The following is an 18,719-nucleotide window of genomic DNA, read 5'->3' as shown; positions in this document are numbered from 1 at the left end:
GTGACACCATAAACATATTGGACCTTAATTGCAGTTCTTTTACCTTTCTATTTTACGCTCCATATAATCCTACTCCTAGAAAGCATAGGGAAGCATAGGAAAGTTGTTGGATTGTGTCTCTCCACTTCCGGATACCTCCTCCCCAGTTTAACATCTCGCCCACAGTCGTAATCACTACGCCTTCTGCCTCCTCTGCCCTTCTCTTCTACTTCCTGCTGGCAGAACCACAAGCACATCGGCTTCAACTTTGAAGAAAACGGTGATGGCCCCGAAACAATTGGGGTGCCTGGAGAGAGACTCAGGCCTTGAAAGCCTAAGCATAACATAGAGTGCAATTGGGGTGCCTGGAGAGAGACTCAGGCCTTGAAAGCCTAAGCATAACATAGAGTGCTTGTTGTGGTGGTCGACATTCCGACGTGACAGATGGTGGAAAGGAATGTTTGGATCTACAGTGGAACAACCCTCTCATGGAAGTCCAGTGGTTGATGGTTCGGTGGAGGAGGCCACCAAGATGAAAGGGCTTTGGCAACAATATACACAGTTGATCTTGTGGTGGGCTGGAAGTAGAGGTGTTGGTTTAGAGATTGGCATAGGCCAAAGGTGGAGGGTGGTGGGAGGATACCATGTCATTGCTTCAAGTAGAGTGAATTGATTCAATACAAAGCTCAAATTTTTTACCTTTTTCTTTTAACTTTCAAAGTCTTACGGTAGTTTGCTGTCTAATATGAGGCATTTCAAAACTTTATTGTGGGCTTGCTTACTTTGATCAGATACCATGAAAAGTCGGAAACTAACAGGGCATGTTAGCCATTCTAACTTAAATTGCTACATTCTGCTTACTTCATCCACAAAGAATGCACGTTCTAAAATTGCTTACTTAGCCAGAAAGAAGAGTCATGGATCTTCTCCAAACAACAAAATAAACTCCAATGTTATGAAAAAGACATGCATATGAATAACAAAGTATTAATGAAACATGATCTGATGTACCAGATAGAGCGAACAAACAAGCAAATATCAAAACAAACAGATAGGTGCCGCATGACTACTTTAAAACTTGTACCCAGACTCCCCCCACTACAATTAACCTCTCTGCAGCTCACAATAGCATGAAGAAAGAAAATAGGCATTTCCTTTCTCCACATCAGGATAATCACCGCAAAATATACTAATTACAATCTTCTTCACGCAGGAGAGAGCACAATTACGCATCATATAACATAATGCAATAAGCAGGAGATTTCAGCTTAGTAATAATTTCTTCATTCATACACGTGCTCTTGTTCCTCCTCTTCCTCATCTTCATACTCCCCATCATCCTCAGCAGTAGCATCCTGGTATTGCTGGTATTCCGACACGAGATCATTCATGTTGCTCTCAGCTTCTGTGAATTCCATTTCATCCATGCCTTCACCAGTGTACCAATGCAAGAAAGCCTTCCTCCTAAACATGGCAGTGAACTGCTCGCTCACTCTCCTGAACATTTCCTGAATTGAGGTTGAGTTGCCAATGAATGTGGATGCCATGGAGAGACCCTTAGGAGCAATGTCACAGACACTGGACTTCACGTTGTTGGGGATCCACTCCACGAAGTAGGAGGAATTTTTGTTCTGGACATTGATCATTTGCTCATCCACTTCTTTGGTGCTCATCTTGCCCCTGAACATGGCAGATGCTGTGAGGTAGCGACCATGTCGAGGATCAGCAGCGCACATCATGTTTTTGGAATCCCACATCTGCTGGGTCAGTTCAGGGACCGTCAGTGCACGGTACTGCTGAGAGCCACGGGAGGTGAGGGGAGCAAACCCAACCATGAAAAAGTGCAGACGAGGGAATGGGATCAGATTCACTGCTAGTTTCCTGAGGTCAGAGTTGAGTTGACCAGGGAAACGAAGACAGCAAGTGACACCACTCATGGTTGCTGAGATCAAGTGGTTCAAGTCACCAACTGCAACAAAAATTTACAAATTATCAGTAACTACCAACCAAAGATCCAGGACCACCTCACCCAACTACTGATCAAAGCCAAAATTAGCATTTTATAGAACAAATTAACAATGATCAGTTGCAATTTTAAAAGAGAAAAATGGACAATCTCCCAAAGTGACATATCACTATTAATATGACATGCCATTATTAATAATGACACATTAATCAGATCAACCAACTAAATAAGAGTAAAATGATAAAAAAAAATGCAGCACTAGTTATGCTTGGCCCGGAACGATGAAAATTACACTCATGTTCTTGATGATTAATAGATTCCTCACTACTGATTTCATAGTCAGATCTGCCTTATAAATCCTGAAATAGAAACTATTCGATCTAGAAAAATCCAAATTCAGAAACTAGCCTTCACTCTCCAGACCAAAAATAGTAGTATTCCACAGATCTAATTCACAATAATCAGTAGCAAATTAAAAAAGGAAGGGAAACTCCCCAAAGGGTACATTTACTATGGCAGCTTAAATAAACAGATCAACCAATTAAATAGGAGTTCAAATTAATCTTGAGAAATACGATAAAATTCATGTTTGTCCTAAATGATGAATATAATTCTCATAGTCCCAAATCATACATAATCTGTCAAATTAATTTCTCAGATATGCATTTCATAGTCAAATCAATCATTAAAATTCTAAAGTGGCAACAAACTTGACTAAATTTCAGAAACCATGCTATAAGAAACCAGTTTAACTATTTACTGGTTGCAATCCAATCATCATGAACACAATCATCGTATCTAGTGATCAACAATGCAATTGACAATCAGGAAAATTACAATTAGCATTGATCGAGTGTACTCACAGCTAGGAGTGGTCAATTTGAGAGTCCTGAAGCAGATATCATAGAGCGCCTCATTATCCAGCACCATACACTCATCAGCATTCTCCACCAACTGGTGAACAGACAGAGTAGCATTGTAAGGCTCCACAACAGTATCAGACACCTTAGGTGAAGGAAACACAGAGAACGTCAGCATCATCCTATCAGGATACTCCTCCCTGATCTTCGAAATCAACAGCGTTCCCATCCCCGATCCCGTTCCTCCACCCAACGAATGACACACCTGAAACCCTACAAACACAATGATTCAAAGATCAGTAACAAACCGCCACAACAATCACATTGCTTAATTGAGTAACCAATTATCCATACCTTGAAGACAATCACAGTTCTCAGCTTCCTTCCTCACAACATCAAGAACAGAGTCAATAAGCTCAGCACCTTCAGTGTAGTGTCCTTTCGCCCAGTTGTTCCCGGCGCCGGACTGTCCAAACACGAAGTTATCCGGACGGAAGATCTGGCCATACGGACCGGTGCGGACGCTGTCCATGGTTCCCGGCTCCAAATCCATGAGGACGGCGCGTGGAACAAACCTTCCACAGGAAGCTTCATTGTAGTAGACATTCACGCGCTCAAGTTGCAGATCGGAGTTCCCGACGTACCTCCCCGTCGGATCTAAGCCGTGCTCGTCGCAAACCACCTCCCAGAACTTCGAACCGATCTGGTTCCCGCATTGTCCACCCTGAATGTGAAGGATCTCCCTCATTTTCTCTGCAAAAACTCGAAAAAAACAGTGAAATCGTGAAGTTTCAGTGGTGAATCGATTGAAATCGAGGTTTCCATTTCCAGATCTAGAGAGAGAAAGTAGAGAGAGAAGTACCTTGACGGTTATGGAGATTGTTGAAGAGTGAGAGTGAAGTGGAGAGAGTGAGAGTTTGGATTTGCAGAGAAGATGAGTGATGAGAGGAGATTTTTATAGCGAGGGTATGGACGATGAGAGGAGGATCGGACGGTGGAGGTTTGTTCCCTCGCTTTGTGATGAGGAGTGATGTGAGCCGTTGGATGGGGTATTTTGACGGTGGAGATTGAGATCTGGGATAATTTAAATTTGGATTTGCGGTTTTTGTTTTTTTTATTGTGGTGTTGGGACGGATATGCCCTTGGAGGTTAATGACGGTTTCGCCCTTGTTCACGAGGGGGGAAGAACACAAAGGAGAAGAATGTTTGGACGTAGTAACTATAGTTGTTGGACTGTAAACGTAAAGTCTGTGTCAGTGAAAGTGTGAAACCCATGACTTGACCTGAGAAATGAGACACGTATAATTCTTATTCCATCATTTTTTTTTCAAATTTTGTTTGAAGTATTTCTCAAAGTAAAATTAGGGTTTAATTGCACTTTTCGTTTTTATGTATCATGGTTCTACAATTTGGGCTTCTCATTTTTTAAATTAATAATTCGGGCCTCAGGTATTTTTGACATCAACAATTTTGATCCGTTCGTTAGTCTAATGGCTAACTGAATGTGTTTAAGTGGGCATTCGTTAAATGATGTGGATGTATATATATGTGTCATGTAGATAGACACAAATCCGCCTCCTCCTCATCCTCTACAACTCTATGATGGTGAGTTTTAATAGGTAAGAGTGACGATTAGGGTTTATGGCTATGAAAATGTGAAGAGAAATGATTCAAATACTGATTCTGCATCTTTCACTTTTCATCTTGGTTCTGCTTCTAGTGGAACTTGTACATTTAATTTGTATGTGTTCGTATGCTTCAAGTGGGCCCTTAATGAAAGCTTTTTTTTTGTGCATTTTTATGTTGTGTGGTTATGGTATGCTGAAAGGTTTGAGCTTGGTTTTGATTCATTTTTCTAGATTGAAGTAAAGATGAATATGAGTGATATTCTCGTGTTTCATTTGAAGAAAGACACGTCAATCTATGATCAAGAGTTTTATTTTTTTGGTAAGCAATCTAGAACCATGAGTGAAGAAGATGAAGGTTGAATATGATGACATGGCAACTTTTTTAAAAAATAATGTTTAAGTGCCAATAGTACATGACGCCTAAGCACATTTCAAATAAAAATCTAACATAATGGTCAATACTGCTAAAATCACAAACATCTGGTACCCAAATCACTCGTTTTGAAAATTGAGACTCAAATCGCACAATTGTGATAGATTAGAGACGATAAATGTAATTAAACCTACAATGAATTATAGATTTATGCAATGTCGATTGCTTTTGCTAAAAAAGTATATATAATGAAGTAATGTTAGTTTATCGCACTACAACATTTTTTGCCTTCCACCGCGGACGAAAAACTGCAGGCTCATGTTACAAAACCGTGGTTGAAAGCTTACGCCGCGGTTTTGCCACGGTTTTCGTGTCGCAGTGTATGTGGCCGTGGCCAAGCTCAAGTGCCACGGTTTTGTCAATTTAAAGCCACGGTTTGCTCAAAACCTTAATGCCACGGTTTACATAATGCCGCATTTGGAAAACCGTGGCTTTGGAAATTTCAACCACGGTTTTTTGACAAGTTTATGCCACGGTTTCTTGTGCCTTAAATGCCACGGTTTACTAATGCCTTTTTTACCACAGTTTTTAAACCGTGGCCATCATAGTGGTTTTTTTTTGAAATTCAATTACTTTTTAGAACCTTTTAAGCTACTTCCCCCCCCCCCCGCTTGCAATCTAACATTCAAAATTTGGGTACCCCATGTCCTACCCATTATATTCAAAATTCATGGAATTTCAACAATTGTTTATCACGATTGTTTATCTTCTAACAACGATAACTTAGATCAATTTCAAAAAAAAACGATAACTTTGATCACCTCAAATAACATGTAAGTTAAAATAACTATAAGAATGAATAACTACAGTGGATACGTTCAAAAAAAAAAACTACAGTGGATAACATCTCGAGTATTTATAAAGTTAACATCTCTGACAAACCATCTCAAGATTCAAATCCACATGTAACTTAAGTGGACAACTTTACTAATGAATAAGAGTAAACAATGCAATAATACATCACATATGGAACACACAATCAATAGCTACAAGCAGTTGGACTTGGACCTGATAAAAAATAAAAACCTTCTGATCTTCAGGATTGGAGTGAAAGTTGACAGCATAAAAATCCTACTTAACAGCAGCCAAGAACATGATAAATTAGTATAGTCAACATAATAAAGATAGAAATATGTCAAATAGCGAAATGTCAAATAGCGAAATGTCATATGCATTATAAAATAATAAACGTCACAAACTGCTTCTACTCTAACCTGGTAAACAAATGAATCAAGGCTTTTCTCTGAACCATTAGAATCATAGCTTCCCTCACAAGAATCTTCTGTTCCTTCAATAGATGCTTTCTTATAAACACTCTCAAAGAGGAGACAAATGTGACTCTAAGCTCTAGCTAGTCCAATCTCAAGTTCACTGTTCAAAACACTGCATGTAATAACATCCCATGCAACAAGCAACCAAAATTAAAACATTATTGAGAAAAGTTTTTATTAGAATACTAATTTTCAATGAAATTCTTTTATACAATTCATAGCAGACCTCCATAGGTGAAATATCAGCAAAATGATTCCATTTCACATGACAAAGCTAATTCTTTTATTTAGCAAACCAAACATGACATCACGAACTAATAACCTTGACTACACCAAAAAATAAAGGAGATAAGTCATGCAGAGTTATAAAGCTAAAAGACCAGCTTTACATAAATTAAAGAATTGGCTATATAAATGTAAGATAAACCATAAATCCATAATTATATTCATATATTAAGTTTAAGCAAAGAGTATTGTTCATAGGTGACCAGTTCATATACGGTATACCAATCTTATCCAGGGAATAGATAAGCACATATTCAAATACATACTCTAACAAAACCAAAAGGACTAGATGACTACAACCATCTAAGTTTTTTTTTATTCCAATCAGAGTAATTCTCTTAAAATGCCCAATGCGGTAATGCACATCAACAAAACTAGATGTGCCAAATGAACCTGCAAATTGGGAACAACTTATCCTAACTCCTAAGATTGTCACAAACCGAAGGAATTGGGTTAATTAGACACGAACAAAAACTAAAATTTACCAGCCAATTGGGAGGACATTTCTTCAATATTATCCCAAGAAGCATCTTACACACATTTGAGCTTCTTTCTCACCACCGAAACCAAAATTACAACATTTATCTTATGAATCGATTTGGAAAGAAAGAGGCAGCTGAATTTTATTTTCATACCTAAATAAAGGACTTCCAAACCCCTAAATCCCTTGGTGCAACCTAAATTCCTAAATCACTTGGTCTAACCCCAAATTACCTCATCTCCACAAAGCGGTGCGATGTGGGAGCGGTGGTATGTGTGACCTCTGGTGGCGCGGCCCACAACACCTTGTTGGCATTCTCAAAGTTTCGAGGGGGTGCGATGCTGGAGAAGGCGCTAGTTGTTGAGGTTGTTTCGGAGAGGCACGATAATCGGTGGAGGTTGCGTTCATCGATTTCGTCCTCATCTTGGGTGCTGTCGTTGCGTCAGTGCCTCTCCTGTGTGATGGATGTTATCGAACAGAAAGGGGAAGATTACACGGCCGAGCTAGCGCACGAGGGTCGCGCATGCGGAGAAGAAGGAAGACGATCCACACTGGAGCGGCACAAGGACAAGGGTTCTATCTGTATGTCGACTCTGTACATGTTTTATTTTATCTTTAGTTTTTTGTTTATGACTTTTTTTAAGAAAAAATAACATTTATTTGTGAAAATTTAAAAGACAAAACGTGACTAACACTAAAATTTTTGGCGGACAAATATTTTATGGGCTCCATAATGTAAATCTATATACCACAGTTAGAAATTAGTGGGATAATGTTGCCACGGTTTGAAACACTGGCCATAAAATTTCCACAGTTCCACATCCGTGGCTTAAAATGCCGAGGCCACGGTTTATTGTGTTCGTGCTTAAGATTTATTCAAAACTGTTTACACTTATGAAACCGTGGCATATAGTATCTTTAGGCCTCGGTTTTCTGTCCGTTGAAAAATGCACCGTGGTCTAAAGTGAAAAATGCTGTAGTGTCGCTCTGGACGTTGATGCTTCATAACATACCAATTAGAGTATTGTTGGGTTTTGGGCTCCCTTCTTATATAGAGAAATGCTCAAAAATGTGAAAGCTCATTTGTTTCATTGTCTACTATTAGTTCATTACCATTACATAATCATGCAATGAGTTGTTTTGAGTGAAGAAATTCTTGCTTGAGCTTGGTTTTGTCCAGAACAAATACTTGTTATTTTGTAATAGTCAAAGTGCAATTCATCTTGGTAAGAATTCAACTTTTCATTCTAGGTCCAAACATATTAATGTGAGGTGTGATTGGATACGTGATGCATTAGTTTCTTGGTTGTTGGAATTGGAAAAGGTCCATATAGATGGTAATGGAGCTGATATGATGGTTAAGGTGTAATTGAGATGTAAGTTTGAAACTTGTCGTGAGATCGTCAGTTTTCCAGACATCTCGACATGGTTATGAGTGAGATAACTGTTGGGTTTTAGCTCTCTTCTTGTGTGGAGAAATGTCCAAAATGTTAAAGCTCATTTATCTCATGTACCTTTGTGGAGAGATATCATATTATGGCAAGAGAGGGTGCTCATTTTGGTAAGAGAGGTAGCAAAAAAGTGAGAGAGAAGAGGAAATAAACCATTCTCGCTCAAACTTAGTGCCCTTGTAGTAGATTCATCATTAGTTTTAAGAAAATTCATCATTATTGTTTCTTTCACTATTGGATCAGACTGAAAATTGAACAACGATTCAAAATTTTCGATTCTTCAATCTAAACATGTTGATCAGTGAAAAAAAATTTGATATAGGGGAAATGGAGCTCTGACAGCAACAATGAATTCTAATTTTTCTAGTTGTCCTAATTAGTTCTTTATTTTGAGCTTGTTGTGTTGTTATTTACCAAGTTGTTGAACACAATTTGTGCTGTGAAAATGACTCTCTTATACCCTTACATTGATCATAGTGGATGTTGATTGTCCGGTTTGCATCGATGGGTTTTATACTTTTACTTTTTATATTGATGAGGTTTTTCATGTTAAAATTCTATGATTCTATGTTTGTGATATTTAGTCGTTGTTATTTATTATTGCCCCTTAAAAAATCTCGCAAATTGAGAAAATTATTATCTGCAAGTTACTATATATTTTAGCTGTTATTGTCTTTGTGTTGTTATTTTTCAACAACCATTATGTTGTTAATTTTCAACAAGCATTAGATAAATTTTACTACTACACAACCTCTTTCTTTTTGTTGTTCCCATTTTATTAGTTTTTGAAAATCTCAAATTTAAGTTGGACTTGAATTTGAGAGTGATCATAGAACAATGCAAGTGACCAAGTTAACATATGATTGGTATCTCTGATCAAGAATTCAACTAAGTATAGTAATTACTAATTATACCATCATTTCCTCCTCAACCATCCACATTTCTATTTAAGTAAGTGAAAATTACTACTCCCTCCGTTCCTAATTATAAGACCTAGTTTTAAAATTTTCTAGTTCCTAAATATAAGACCTTTAACAATAATCTAGCAAAAAATATTCTACTCTTCCATATATAACCCTTACATTAATGGTGTGTTTTCAATTCCAAAGTTTTAATTACCACCTACCATTTATTAGTGAGAGAAAATAACAAAGGGTAAATATGGAAGAATGTATGCATTTTTAAAAAACCAACACACTAATTAGACACATTTAATGTTTTCTTAATAAGCGCAATTTTTTGTATTAGGTCTTATAATTAGGAACGGAGGGAGTATGTGTTAACTGAAAACAAGATGATTAATTCTTGCTTTAACAATTTATTTAGCTGTTGTCGGGCAAGAATTTCCTTTTGGTACTCATTTTCTTAACTCCCTTTTGGGAGAGTGTTATACACTGATTCTCTAGTATAGTTTGGAGGGTGAATGGTCACTTTGGTCCCTAAAGTTGTAGGTGTCGGGCATATTAGTCCCTATTCTTCAGAAATGTCTCCCGTAGTCCCTAATGTTTGCAAACGTCGACCACGTTGGTCCTTGGCCGTTTTCCCGTTAGTGAACATTAACAGAGATAATGATTTGGCACGTTAAGTGCCCTAATGGCGTTGCCACGTGGATCTGAACGTTGGGGGAAACATTGAAACATCAATTTAGTCCCTTTCTTCCTTATAAGAACAAGAACCCTAGAACCCTAGAACATTGAAACATCAATTTTGTTATGATGGATGCTAGTGTATATGCAAAGGGAACTGGATGCTAGTGTATATGCAATTTTGTTTGGGAAGCCTAGCAAACCCAATACATTCACCTCCAAAATCAAGATCAAAACTTCCTACTCCAGAAAACCCAATCAATAAATCCCACACCTACCCAGAATCAGAAAACAAATTGGAATGAAACCAACCATATTCAAGAAAGAAAAATCAGTATCAATTTAACTCCATTAAATTCTTTTTACCCAAATCAGAAAACATAAAAATCCTAGACTATTAGATCCAAAATTGACAAGAGGAAACACCTCTTAGCAGTGGTTTGGCCTCGGATTTGAGAAGAGGAGGTCGAAAGCTTCAAGAAATTGCCCTTGATTTTCAGAACGAAGCTCGCCGGAGAAGACACCGGTGGCGGCTAGGGTTTTGTTTCTCCTCTGTTCTATGTAGCTTCTCGCCGCTCCTGAAGGTGGTGGTGCTCGCGGCTCTGGACTGGACAAGGAAGAGGCGTCATGGTGGTGATGGCTGGTGCGTTGTGGATGGAAGTAGAAGAAAATGATGGTGGTGAGAGGGAGTATGTGTGGCTGCTGCAACGTTGAGGAGGTGAGGATGATGGTCTTTTGTTGTTAAGGATGAAGAAGGAATTATGGTGAGGATTGTGAGGTGCTGCTCATTGAAAGGGAGAAGGGAATGTGGGTGATGTTGGTTTTGTTCTGCAGGAAAAAGAAAAGGGAACGAAGAAGAAGGAAAAAAAAGGACTAAATTGAAGTTTCAATGTTTCCCCCAATGTTCCAATCCACGTGGCTAGGAGAGATGCACACGTAACGTGCCAAATCATCGTCTCCGTTAACGTTCACTAACGGGAGCAGAGGCAGGGACCAACGTGATCGACGTTTGCCAACTTCAAGGACTACGGGCGACATTTCCTTAGAATAGGGACTAATATGCCCGACACCTACAACTTTAGGGACCAAAGTGACCATTCACCCCAGTTTGGAGGTTGCGTCATATCTTTCTATTTTGACTTTCGGTTAGCCATTTTCTTTTCGGGGCCTACCAGTGGCGGAACTTCAATTAAATCTTTGAGGGGGCTAAAGTATGATTTTACCCATAATCTAAATATGAAACACAATTCATGTTGACCAAGTTACAATTTTCAATTTAAATCTGATACATTGATGTTGCCTTAACATTTGCATAGATTTAACATTGTAGACATCAATTCCAACACAAAATGAAATTCTAGTAAGGTGTAAAGACATGCATATAAGTGGCTATTCTCTTTACCAAATAAAATTATTTTACAACGATAACTATTCTCTATAAAAGTCAATTGATATACTGTGACACACTGATACCTATTGCATTACTAGTAATAACACAAAGCCACGTACAGCCCAGAGGCATATATTGTTAATTAGCATATGTATATGTTATTTAAATAAAAAAAGTTTGGAGGAGCTACAGCTCCCTTCAGTCCACACAAAGGTCCGCCACTGGGCCTAGCCCCTTCATTTATAAAAAAGAGACAATTCTATTTATATAACTTACTGAATAGCCCAACTATATTTCCTACTCTTCCTCATTCCCTCTCAAACAATAATAATAATTTAAAAAAGTTTTGTAATGCGGTACACTTTCACTAATTTTGTTTCACAGAGTCATTTTAACCTTGGGGGCGTTTGTTTCGAACTTTAAATCAAAAATCTTTATTCTCAAAAATACTATGATGAGTTTCAGCTCCACTATAAAAGACTAGACTCAAAACTTAATTAGACATTCTCTTTTAGCTAGAAACGGCTACACTAACCCTAAATTGGAGGATCTCTAGATCCAAGGTGACCGTGACTTAGATTCATACGAAAAAAAATTTCAAAGCTTGTATCAGTGAGAATATTACATTTCTTACTTCATCATGTCACTTTCCAAAAATGTTTTTTAGATCTCTCCTCTAACAAACACCCCTCGAGATATTAGTCAAATTAATGTCTTATAAACGTGTGACTTACAATCTTATCAAACTGATTTTTTTTCAAAAAGAAAAAAACCATTAAACTGTTAAAAACTTAAAATCAAACTTAAGTAATACTATATTTGGTAATTACCCATGCCGTCACTGATGTGATTAGATCATCTTAACTTTCCTTCAGATTGGGATCAATAATTATTTACTCTACAAGTTAACAAAAATTAAGTTTTTTTTTCTTGAAAAAGAAAGGACAAAGAAATAAAGTGTGCAACAAAATGGATACAAGCTTGCAGGAAAAAAGAAATACGTACCATCACCATCAGCTATATATACGTATATATGTGTGACAGTTGCAACGTAACTTTTGATGAACAGTTAGATGTGTCCCTCCCATTTTCTTAATGGCGCTACCTACGGAAGATTGCAAATCCAGCTGCCAAAATGTTTGTTTCTGGTCATGTTCATTGTATGTTTCTATAGGCAAAGCAAATTTTAATTCTGCAATTATTAGAAAGTTGGAGAAACACAAAATGTTTTTTTAGGTCTTGTGTTCAATCACGTGTATTATGGCAGAAAATTGTGATATCTATATATATGTCTTGTCCGACCCCAAATAGCTATGATGTCTAATATATTGTCTCGAATAATATTTGGTGGACATATGTTTTCCACCTTCACCTTAGGCAATATGAAGAAAAAAGAGTGATATAATATGTGATGTGATAGGAAATGTAAAGAAAGATAGAAAGTAAAATATGTAAAAATGAGATGAAAGAGAAAATGAAGTGTGAATAAATCATTACTCATATTATCCATAAAGTGCTAAACATTTTACAACTAAGTGAATCGTTGGCCGGCAATTAAGATTTATCTTGTACAACAGTTAAGGTCTCAATGTTAAACAAACCGATACAATTATTATACAATTAGAAGGTTACACAAATATAACTATTATCTTTGAGTCCTAACCAAGGCTTCATTAATTAAGTTTCAACGTCTTAATACTATATATGTCTTACGTACTATGCGTATGAATACAAATTTTAGCGTTCATTTACATAAATATTCCTCATTTTACAATTTAAATATTCTGCTAAAACTCAAAGTTCACTCTATTATCTAAAAGTTAACTTAGCGTCACCTTTTACATTTTACCTTCACCGTTCTCCACCAAACTTCCTCATAGACATAGCTATTAGCTAGTGTCACTATAGCGTTTAGCCTATATCCATTTGAGGTGCTCCAAGTTGTAAGGATAATTTATTACTTCATTTTTCTCTCTATCATGAAAGGTAAGGTGCTACATATATGTTCTTGCAAATCTCTGTCGCCATTCGGGAACAGACATTATTGCTATTGGATGCAGATTTGACTAAAAAAGCGAATCATGTCATATAATTAAGTTAATATATGCTGTCTTCATTGTAATATTATATGACAATTGCAATTATATGGATATTACATCCAATCGGAAGGTGAGGACATTAGTACTTAGCCAGCTGGCTTTTAGAACTTACCAAAGACAAAGAGTAACATGTACATGTGAAAATTCTTTTTTCTATAAGTATAACCATGTAGAAACATTATCGATTGATATTTTATTTTGATTACTCTCTCTAACATAACAGGACCGAAACTTCTTAGTGTCTACTCATTATTATAAAGCACTTTTTTTTTTCAATTCAATTTGAGATGTGAATTTTTATTAAGTACTTTTTAAGCCTTGTTATAAAAATTTAGTTAAATACACTCCTAGTGCAGGTTAAGAAATTTATGGAAAAGCTGTGCGTATACGGCATATCACTGAAAATCACATGAACATAAACTAACTTCTTGATTGATCATTAAAAATACTGAAACAAACATACCCCTTAGATTGTGGTTCTAACAAGAAGAAATTCTGCAGTCAAAAAGTGATGTACCCGAAGGCTCATCAGATTCATTATCATGTATCATACAACGCTGTTTAAATGGCATTGGTCAATTGTCATGTATGGAGTATGGACCAATTATAGTGAACTTGATTCAAGAATGTTGGAGCGCATCAAAACACTATAAACTTTCAACCCTTGTTATTCTATCCACTCATTTACATTTGTTAGTTCAACACTTTCTTCTTTCTATTTTCCTATACTTCAACTATGTGAATCAATTTTTTCATCTCTATATTTTCTTATTCTCCTTCAGCCTTAATTGACTTGAATCAATTTTTCACTTGAGCACTTCATTTCACACATTCTTATATTGTTATTGGAACTTAACATCAACAAACCATCAACCCCAATGCTACCGTTAATATGGTAGGTGTAAGTTGGTGAGAGGTGAAGCTAAAAACCTCCACGAATTGATAAATCTGTGCGTTGGATGTGTGTAGGTCAAAAATGTATGTACACCGGTCATTTATCAAAAGTGAGACATGATGACTACAATTAGGAGAGTCATACATTATTGAATAATAAGTGGTGTTTAGAAATCAAAATCAGATAAAGTGTAAAGTCAAATTTAAGCTTTTTTTTATCGAAAATATAAATTGCACCTAAAAATTGATTCCTAGATTTTTCCCTCCCCAACCTATATGTCCACAGCTCTTACAATTTGAACTATAATTTAAGGACAAATTAAGCTCTAATATTAAACAAAAATGTTTTAAAAAAGTTAACAGGAGTCCGTGATATCATTTCTTTCTAGTGACGACCCCTAAGAAAGGGCTACAAGGTAATTTCGTTAGATTATTTACATTTTTTGACTAATATGCAAGAGGGCAAAAAGGGAAATGAAGAAAGACGACAATGATGTAATAATCACTCCATAATTGAAATTTGAAATCCCAGTTTTAGAATTTTTAATTTCTGGATTAATGAAGCTGAAATAACCAGTTGAGCTGTCGCGCGTGGAATACACAGGCTGCATGAAAAATGGAAGAAAAGAAAGAGTGAGTGATCAAGTGATATTTAGGCGCGTGGGGTTGGTGTTTGGGAGGGCAAAGAAGGAGACAAAAATGGTGTAGGAATTTGGAGCAAGCCACATGAGATAAGGTGCTCTTGCATGTGACCTCACTGATCAGCCACACTGCCCACTAAAACATAGGAGATCGATACAATGCAGATATGTTTTTATTCATACCCCAAAAAAATGCAGAAATTTATGTTAAGTAGAATTATCCCAAAAAAATTATTGTGCTGGACAAAGAATACATGAATGATTATGTTTTTCACACGTTTTGTTACACATTATTTCATTTTGGTTTGAAACGTAGAGAATGCATAAATTGATATAGCATGTGTTGAAATTCAACTTTTTATTATAAATATTGAAAATCACAATTACCAAGCTCTAGCTCATTTATTCATAGAGACTCTTATATCACGCTATAAATCAAATATTTCAAAAGCTTAAGCTGCTAAGTAAAATGTTAGAATTTTTTGAGTTTGAGCTTCTATTGATTGTGGAGTTTGGTTTAATAAAGCGGGTTGAATGAATAACTTGATATTTTTCTTGGAGACCCATACAATTATTTGATTCATCATGGATTTGAGAATCACCATGTGTTGGGGGAGATAGGGGAGCCCATGGGTCGAGGAGCAAGACACCAGGAAATATTGACGCCACATCTTAACCTAAAATCTTAAGACATTAGGTTTATGAGTCACATCTCTTATAAAGTTGGACTTCAACTCACATTTGAATTCTCAAAACCACGTATAATAGTTGTATTTATTTGCTCAAGCTCAATTGATAAGTGTGTTGGTTTATAGTGTATAGGTCCAAGTAAGTGACCTAAGGTCGATGATGGATGGAAACTATATGATTATTATTTATTATATATATATATATATATGCATTTGTCCCTAACGTTCTTTAACGGCTCATGCTCCATCGAAAGATCAGTTTGCAAGAGAGGAGAGATCAAGTGGAAAATCTTGCTCCGTTACATACAGTTGTGTACGTGCTTCCATGAATTAAAAATTATACAAATGTGTTTTCAAGAGGTACGCAAATTTATCATATTAGTATTCTAAATAAATCTAGTTAATTGTAATTCCTACATAAAAGATACACAAATAATTATACTTCTAACACATGTTTGGTTACACGGTGAAAATCTATTGTTAGCCAAAATCCTGGTGAAGCAATTTTCATTAACTTTTGTAATTGTCCACCAAAACTTTGGTTTTCTTATGATTTTTCACTGTGTGTCCAAACATGCATACCTTCTGTATTTAAGCATGTTATAGAATTAACAGCAGAATCTTGATCTGGTTAACACTGCTTTAGCTGCTAACATGTGTCCCTCATGTTGTGATGCTTGCTTCAGCTGGGGTGAATTATGTGGTGCCTGTGAGAAAATGTGGGTGTGGTGCCTGCATGTGGTCTGTCAAATAGAAAAAAGACATGTGTCAATTATTATATCAAGTTTTTTATTTTTCATCAATTTCCGTTTTTTTTATAAATTCAAAATAATTTGTGATATTCATTTTAAGAAGGGTTTTTTAGCAATTGTTAGAAAGTTGCCTCTGATTAATATCAACTTTTACCATGAGTGAGATTTAGTTTGAAGATTGAAACAAGTTTCAAAAAAAAGTTTGAAGATTGAAACTGACATTGATGGTTCATATTCTATTGTTCTTGATTCATCCTCAACACACCAGTAAACCCTAATCTCATACTTCTTCATCTTTCAAAGAGGTGAACCCAAATATCACCTTTTCATCTTCGATTTTGGTTCTTTTTCACCGATCAAGTGCTGATTGAAACGGCGTGTTTGTGGATCGAGTGCTATTGGTGGTTCATCTTCCTTAGTATTTGAAATCTATTGTCTCTGCAACTTCTTCTTCTTCTCTCCCTCTGACGATGCACAAATCAAAAAAATCCAAACTTTAACATCAAAATGGAAGACCTAGATGATAAAATCTGTGTAAAAGCGGAGGCAATGAAAAATCCGAAACCCAAGTGCGTGAAAAAGGGAAAAAGAAATGGGTCTCTGAAACCCCCAAATTAACAATTGGAACCCTAATGCACAAATCTAAAAATCCAAACTTTAATATCAAAACTAAAGACCCAGATGATTTTTTTGCTTTATGGATAAGCCTATAAAAAAGGAACAAGGCAAGTACAAAAACACTGGTAGATAAAAGAAGAAGCAAGGGGGAGAGAAAGAAATCAAGAAACTAGATACATGAAACAGAGAAAAAACAGAGGAACAAGCAAAACGTGAAAGAATAGAATAGCAGCCATGGAGGCCAACGATTGAATCACGAATCCACTGCCAAATCTGTCAGACATACCCACAACCATACGAACAGCATCCACACCAGTGGCCCAGATGATAAAATTTGTGTCAAACTGGAGAAAAACAACAGGGGTGGTGGAAAATGGTAAATGGGTTTTTTTTGTATTGAAAAATCTGAAACCCAATTACTTTTACCATGGTAACAGATTTAGTTAGGGACCAGTTAGCAAATATATGAACTTTTGTTTTAAAACAATATTATTTAAAAATCATTTCAGGATAAATGGAAAAGACGTACACCTCATTTAATGCATGTTTTGTTGTTACTGGTCCAACTAGACAGAGGCACCATACCTGCATCTGGAAGGAGGCACCACAGCAGGCACCTTAAGCATCACTCATTAGGATCTGTCACAAGTTCCAACTATACTTATTATTCAGAAATTAATTCACCAAAACTATGATAATATCCAAGATAAAGAGATGTCGTTGGTTGCTTAATTGATACTAACTAGCTACCTATTGGTTTCTAGAATAACCATTTTTAGAAAACTAGTTTCCTCTTTATCACTTCTCATACTGAATGCTATCACAGTGAGTTGTCGTTGATTCCACTTTCACTTGCGTGCAGTTGAGGCAATGGGTGGAGCCAATTGAATGCGAGTTTAGTTCATGATTGGTGGATGTGAATTTCCAGATTAAGAAACTGTGTGGATTTCTCAGCTTGATCCTGGATCCAAAGCTCTTATATCATATAGTATTGTGATGATTAATGGTGTGTCCTTAAATTTTTTTTATTTTTCCTTCCTTTTGGTTCACGTGTTACTATTAACCACATGCTGTGTTTACACAATTTTAGTTAACTAGAATACAAAAACGAACAGAATTCAAGAAGTTAATTTGACTAACTCGACAAATGTAGAATGAGCTAAAAAAATTGGATCTAATTCACATGCATGGCTGTGTTACCTTCTTATGTTTCTTTTTTAATAATAATTTATTTATGATGTGATAAAATAATGAATTCTAATTAGAAATTGATGTAAAAGAAAATTTACATTCTCAAAAGTGTTTTTTGGTCAAAGAGTCAATACATAAAAAAATTCAACTAACCATTTACCATCCTGATATATATTGGCCCAAGCTGAACTGAAATTTACTTGACCTGAGATGTGGGTAAATGGGCCAACCTGATTTGCATCAGCTATGTCCATATACATGGGATCAAGTTTCTCAACAATATAAATTGGTCTCTATTTGACAAAAAATAAAGGGTCTCTATGACCAGAAAAAAGAGAGGGTCTCTAAAATAGTTTAGTCGACCGCTTAACCCAATACATATCAGATTAGAATTTCTTTCTCTTCTCCACAAAAGCCAATTGAATGTAATTCCTGGTGGTTTGGGCTTGGTATCTAATTTCTATGGGATCTCACAAACATTAACGGGCTTAGTTGGGCCATGAGT

At 36.3% G+C, this 18,719-nt stretch overlaps 1 protein-coding gene across 1 annotated transcript; it reads right to left on the bottom strand.

The window, feature by feature from the left end:
• Window positions 1–903: 903 nt before the first annotated feature.
• On the bottom strand, window positions 904–3,805 carry LOC130730047 (tubulin beta-3 chain). The gene is made up of 4 exons (XM_057581927.1): window positions 3,668–3,805; window positions 3,160–3,558; window positions 2,809–3,078; window positions 904–1,948 (listed from the first exon to the last, which is right to left on the bottom strand). Exons 2-4 carry the CDS (start codon window positions 3,551–3,553, stop codon window positions 1,263–1,265), a joined length of 1,350 nt encoding a protein of 449 aa, XP_057437910.1. The 5' UTR covers window positions 3,554–3,558; window positions 3,668–3,805; the 3' UTR covers window positions 904–1,262.
• Between the last annotated feature and the right edge of the window lie 14,914 nt (window positions 3,806–18,719).

Source organism: Lotus japonicus, chromosome 1, assembly GCF_012489685.1.
Source record: "Lotus japonicus ecotype B-129 chromosome 1, LjGifu_v1.2".
NCBI lineage: Eukaryota > Viridiplantae > Streptophyta > Magnoliopsida > Fabales > Fabaceae > Lotus > Lotus japonicus.
The sequence above is the reverse complement of the archived record's forward strand: the minus strand, read 5'-3'. Positions and strand labels throughout refer to the sequence as shown.

What these genes read in the sequence shown, in the direction of transcription:
- LOC130730047 (XM_057581927.1), bottom strand. Translation starts at nt 3,553, where the DNA reads ATGAGGGAGATCCTTCACATTCAGGGTGGACAATGCGGGAACCAGATC. An exon ending in GAACTGTGATTGTCTTCAAG is followed by an intron (nt 3,079 to 3,159) that starts GTATGGATAATT and finishes TTGTGTTTGTAG; the next exon opens with GGTTTCAGGTGTGTCATTCG. An exon ending in CAAATTGACCACTCCTAGCT is followed by an intron (nt 1,949 to 2,808) that starts GTGAGTACACTC and finishes TTTTTGTTGCAG; the next exon opens with TTGGTGACTTGAACCACTTG.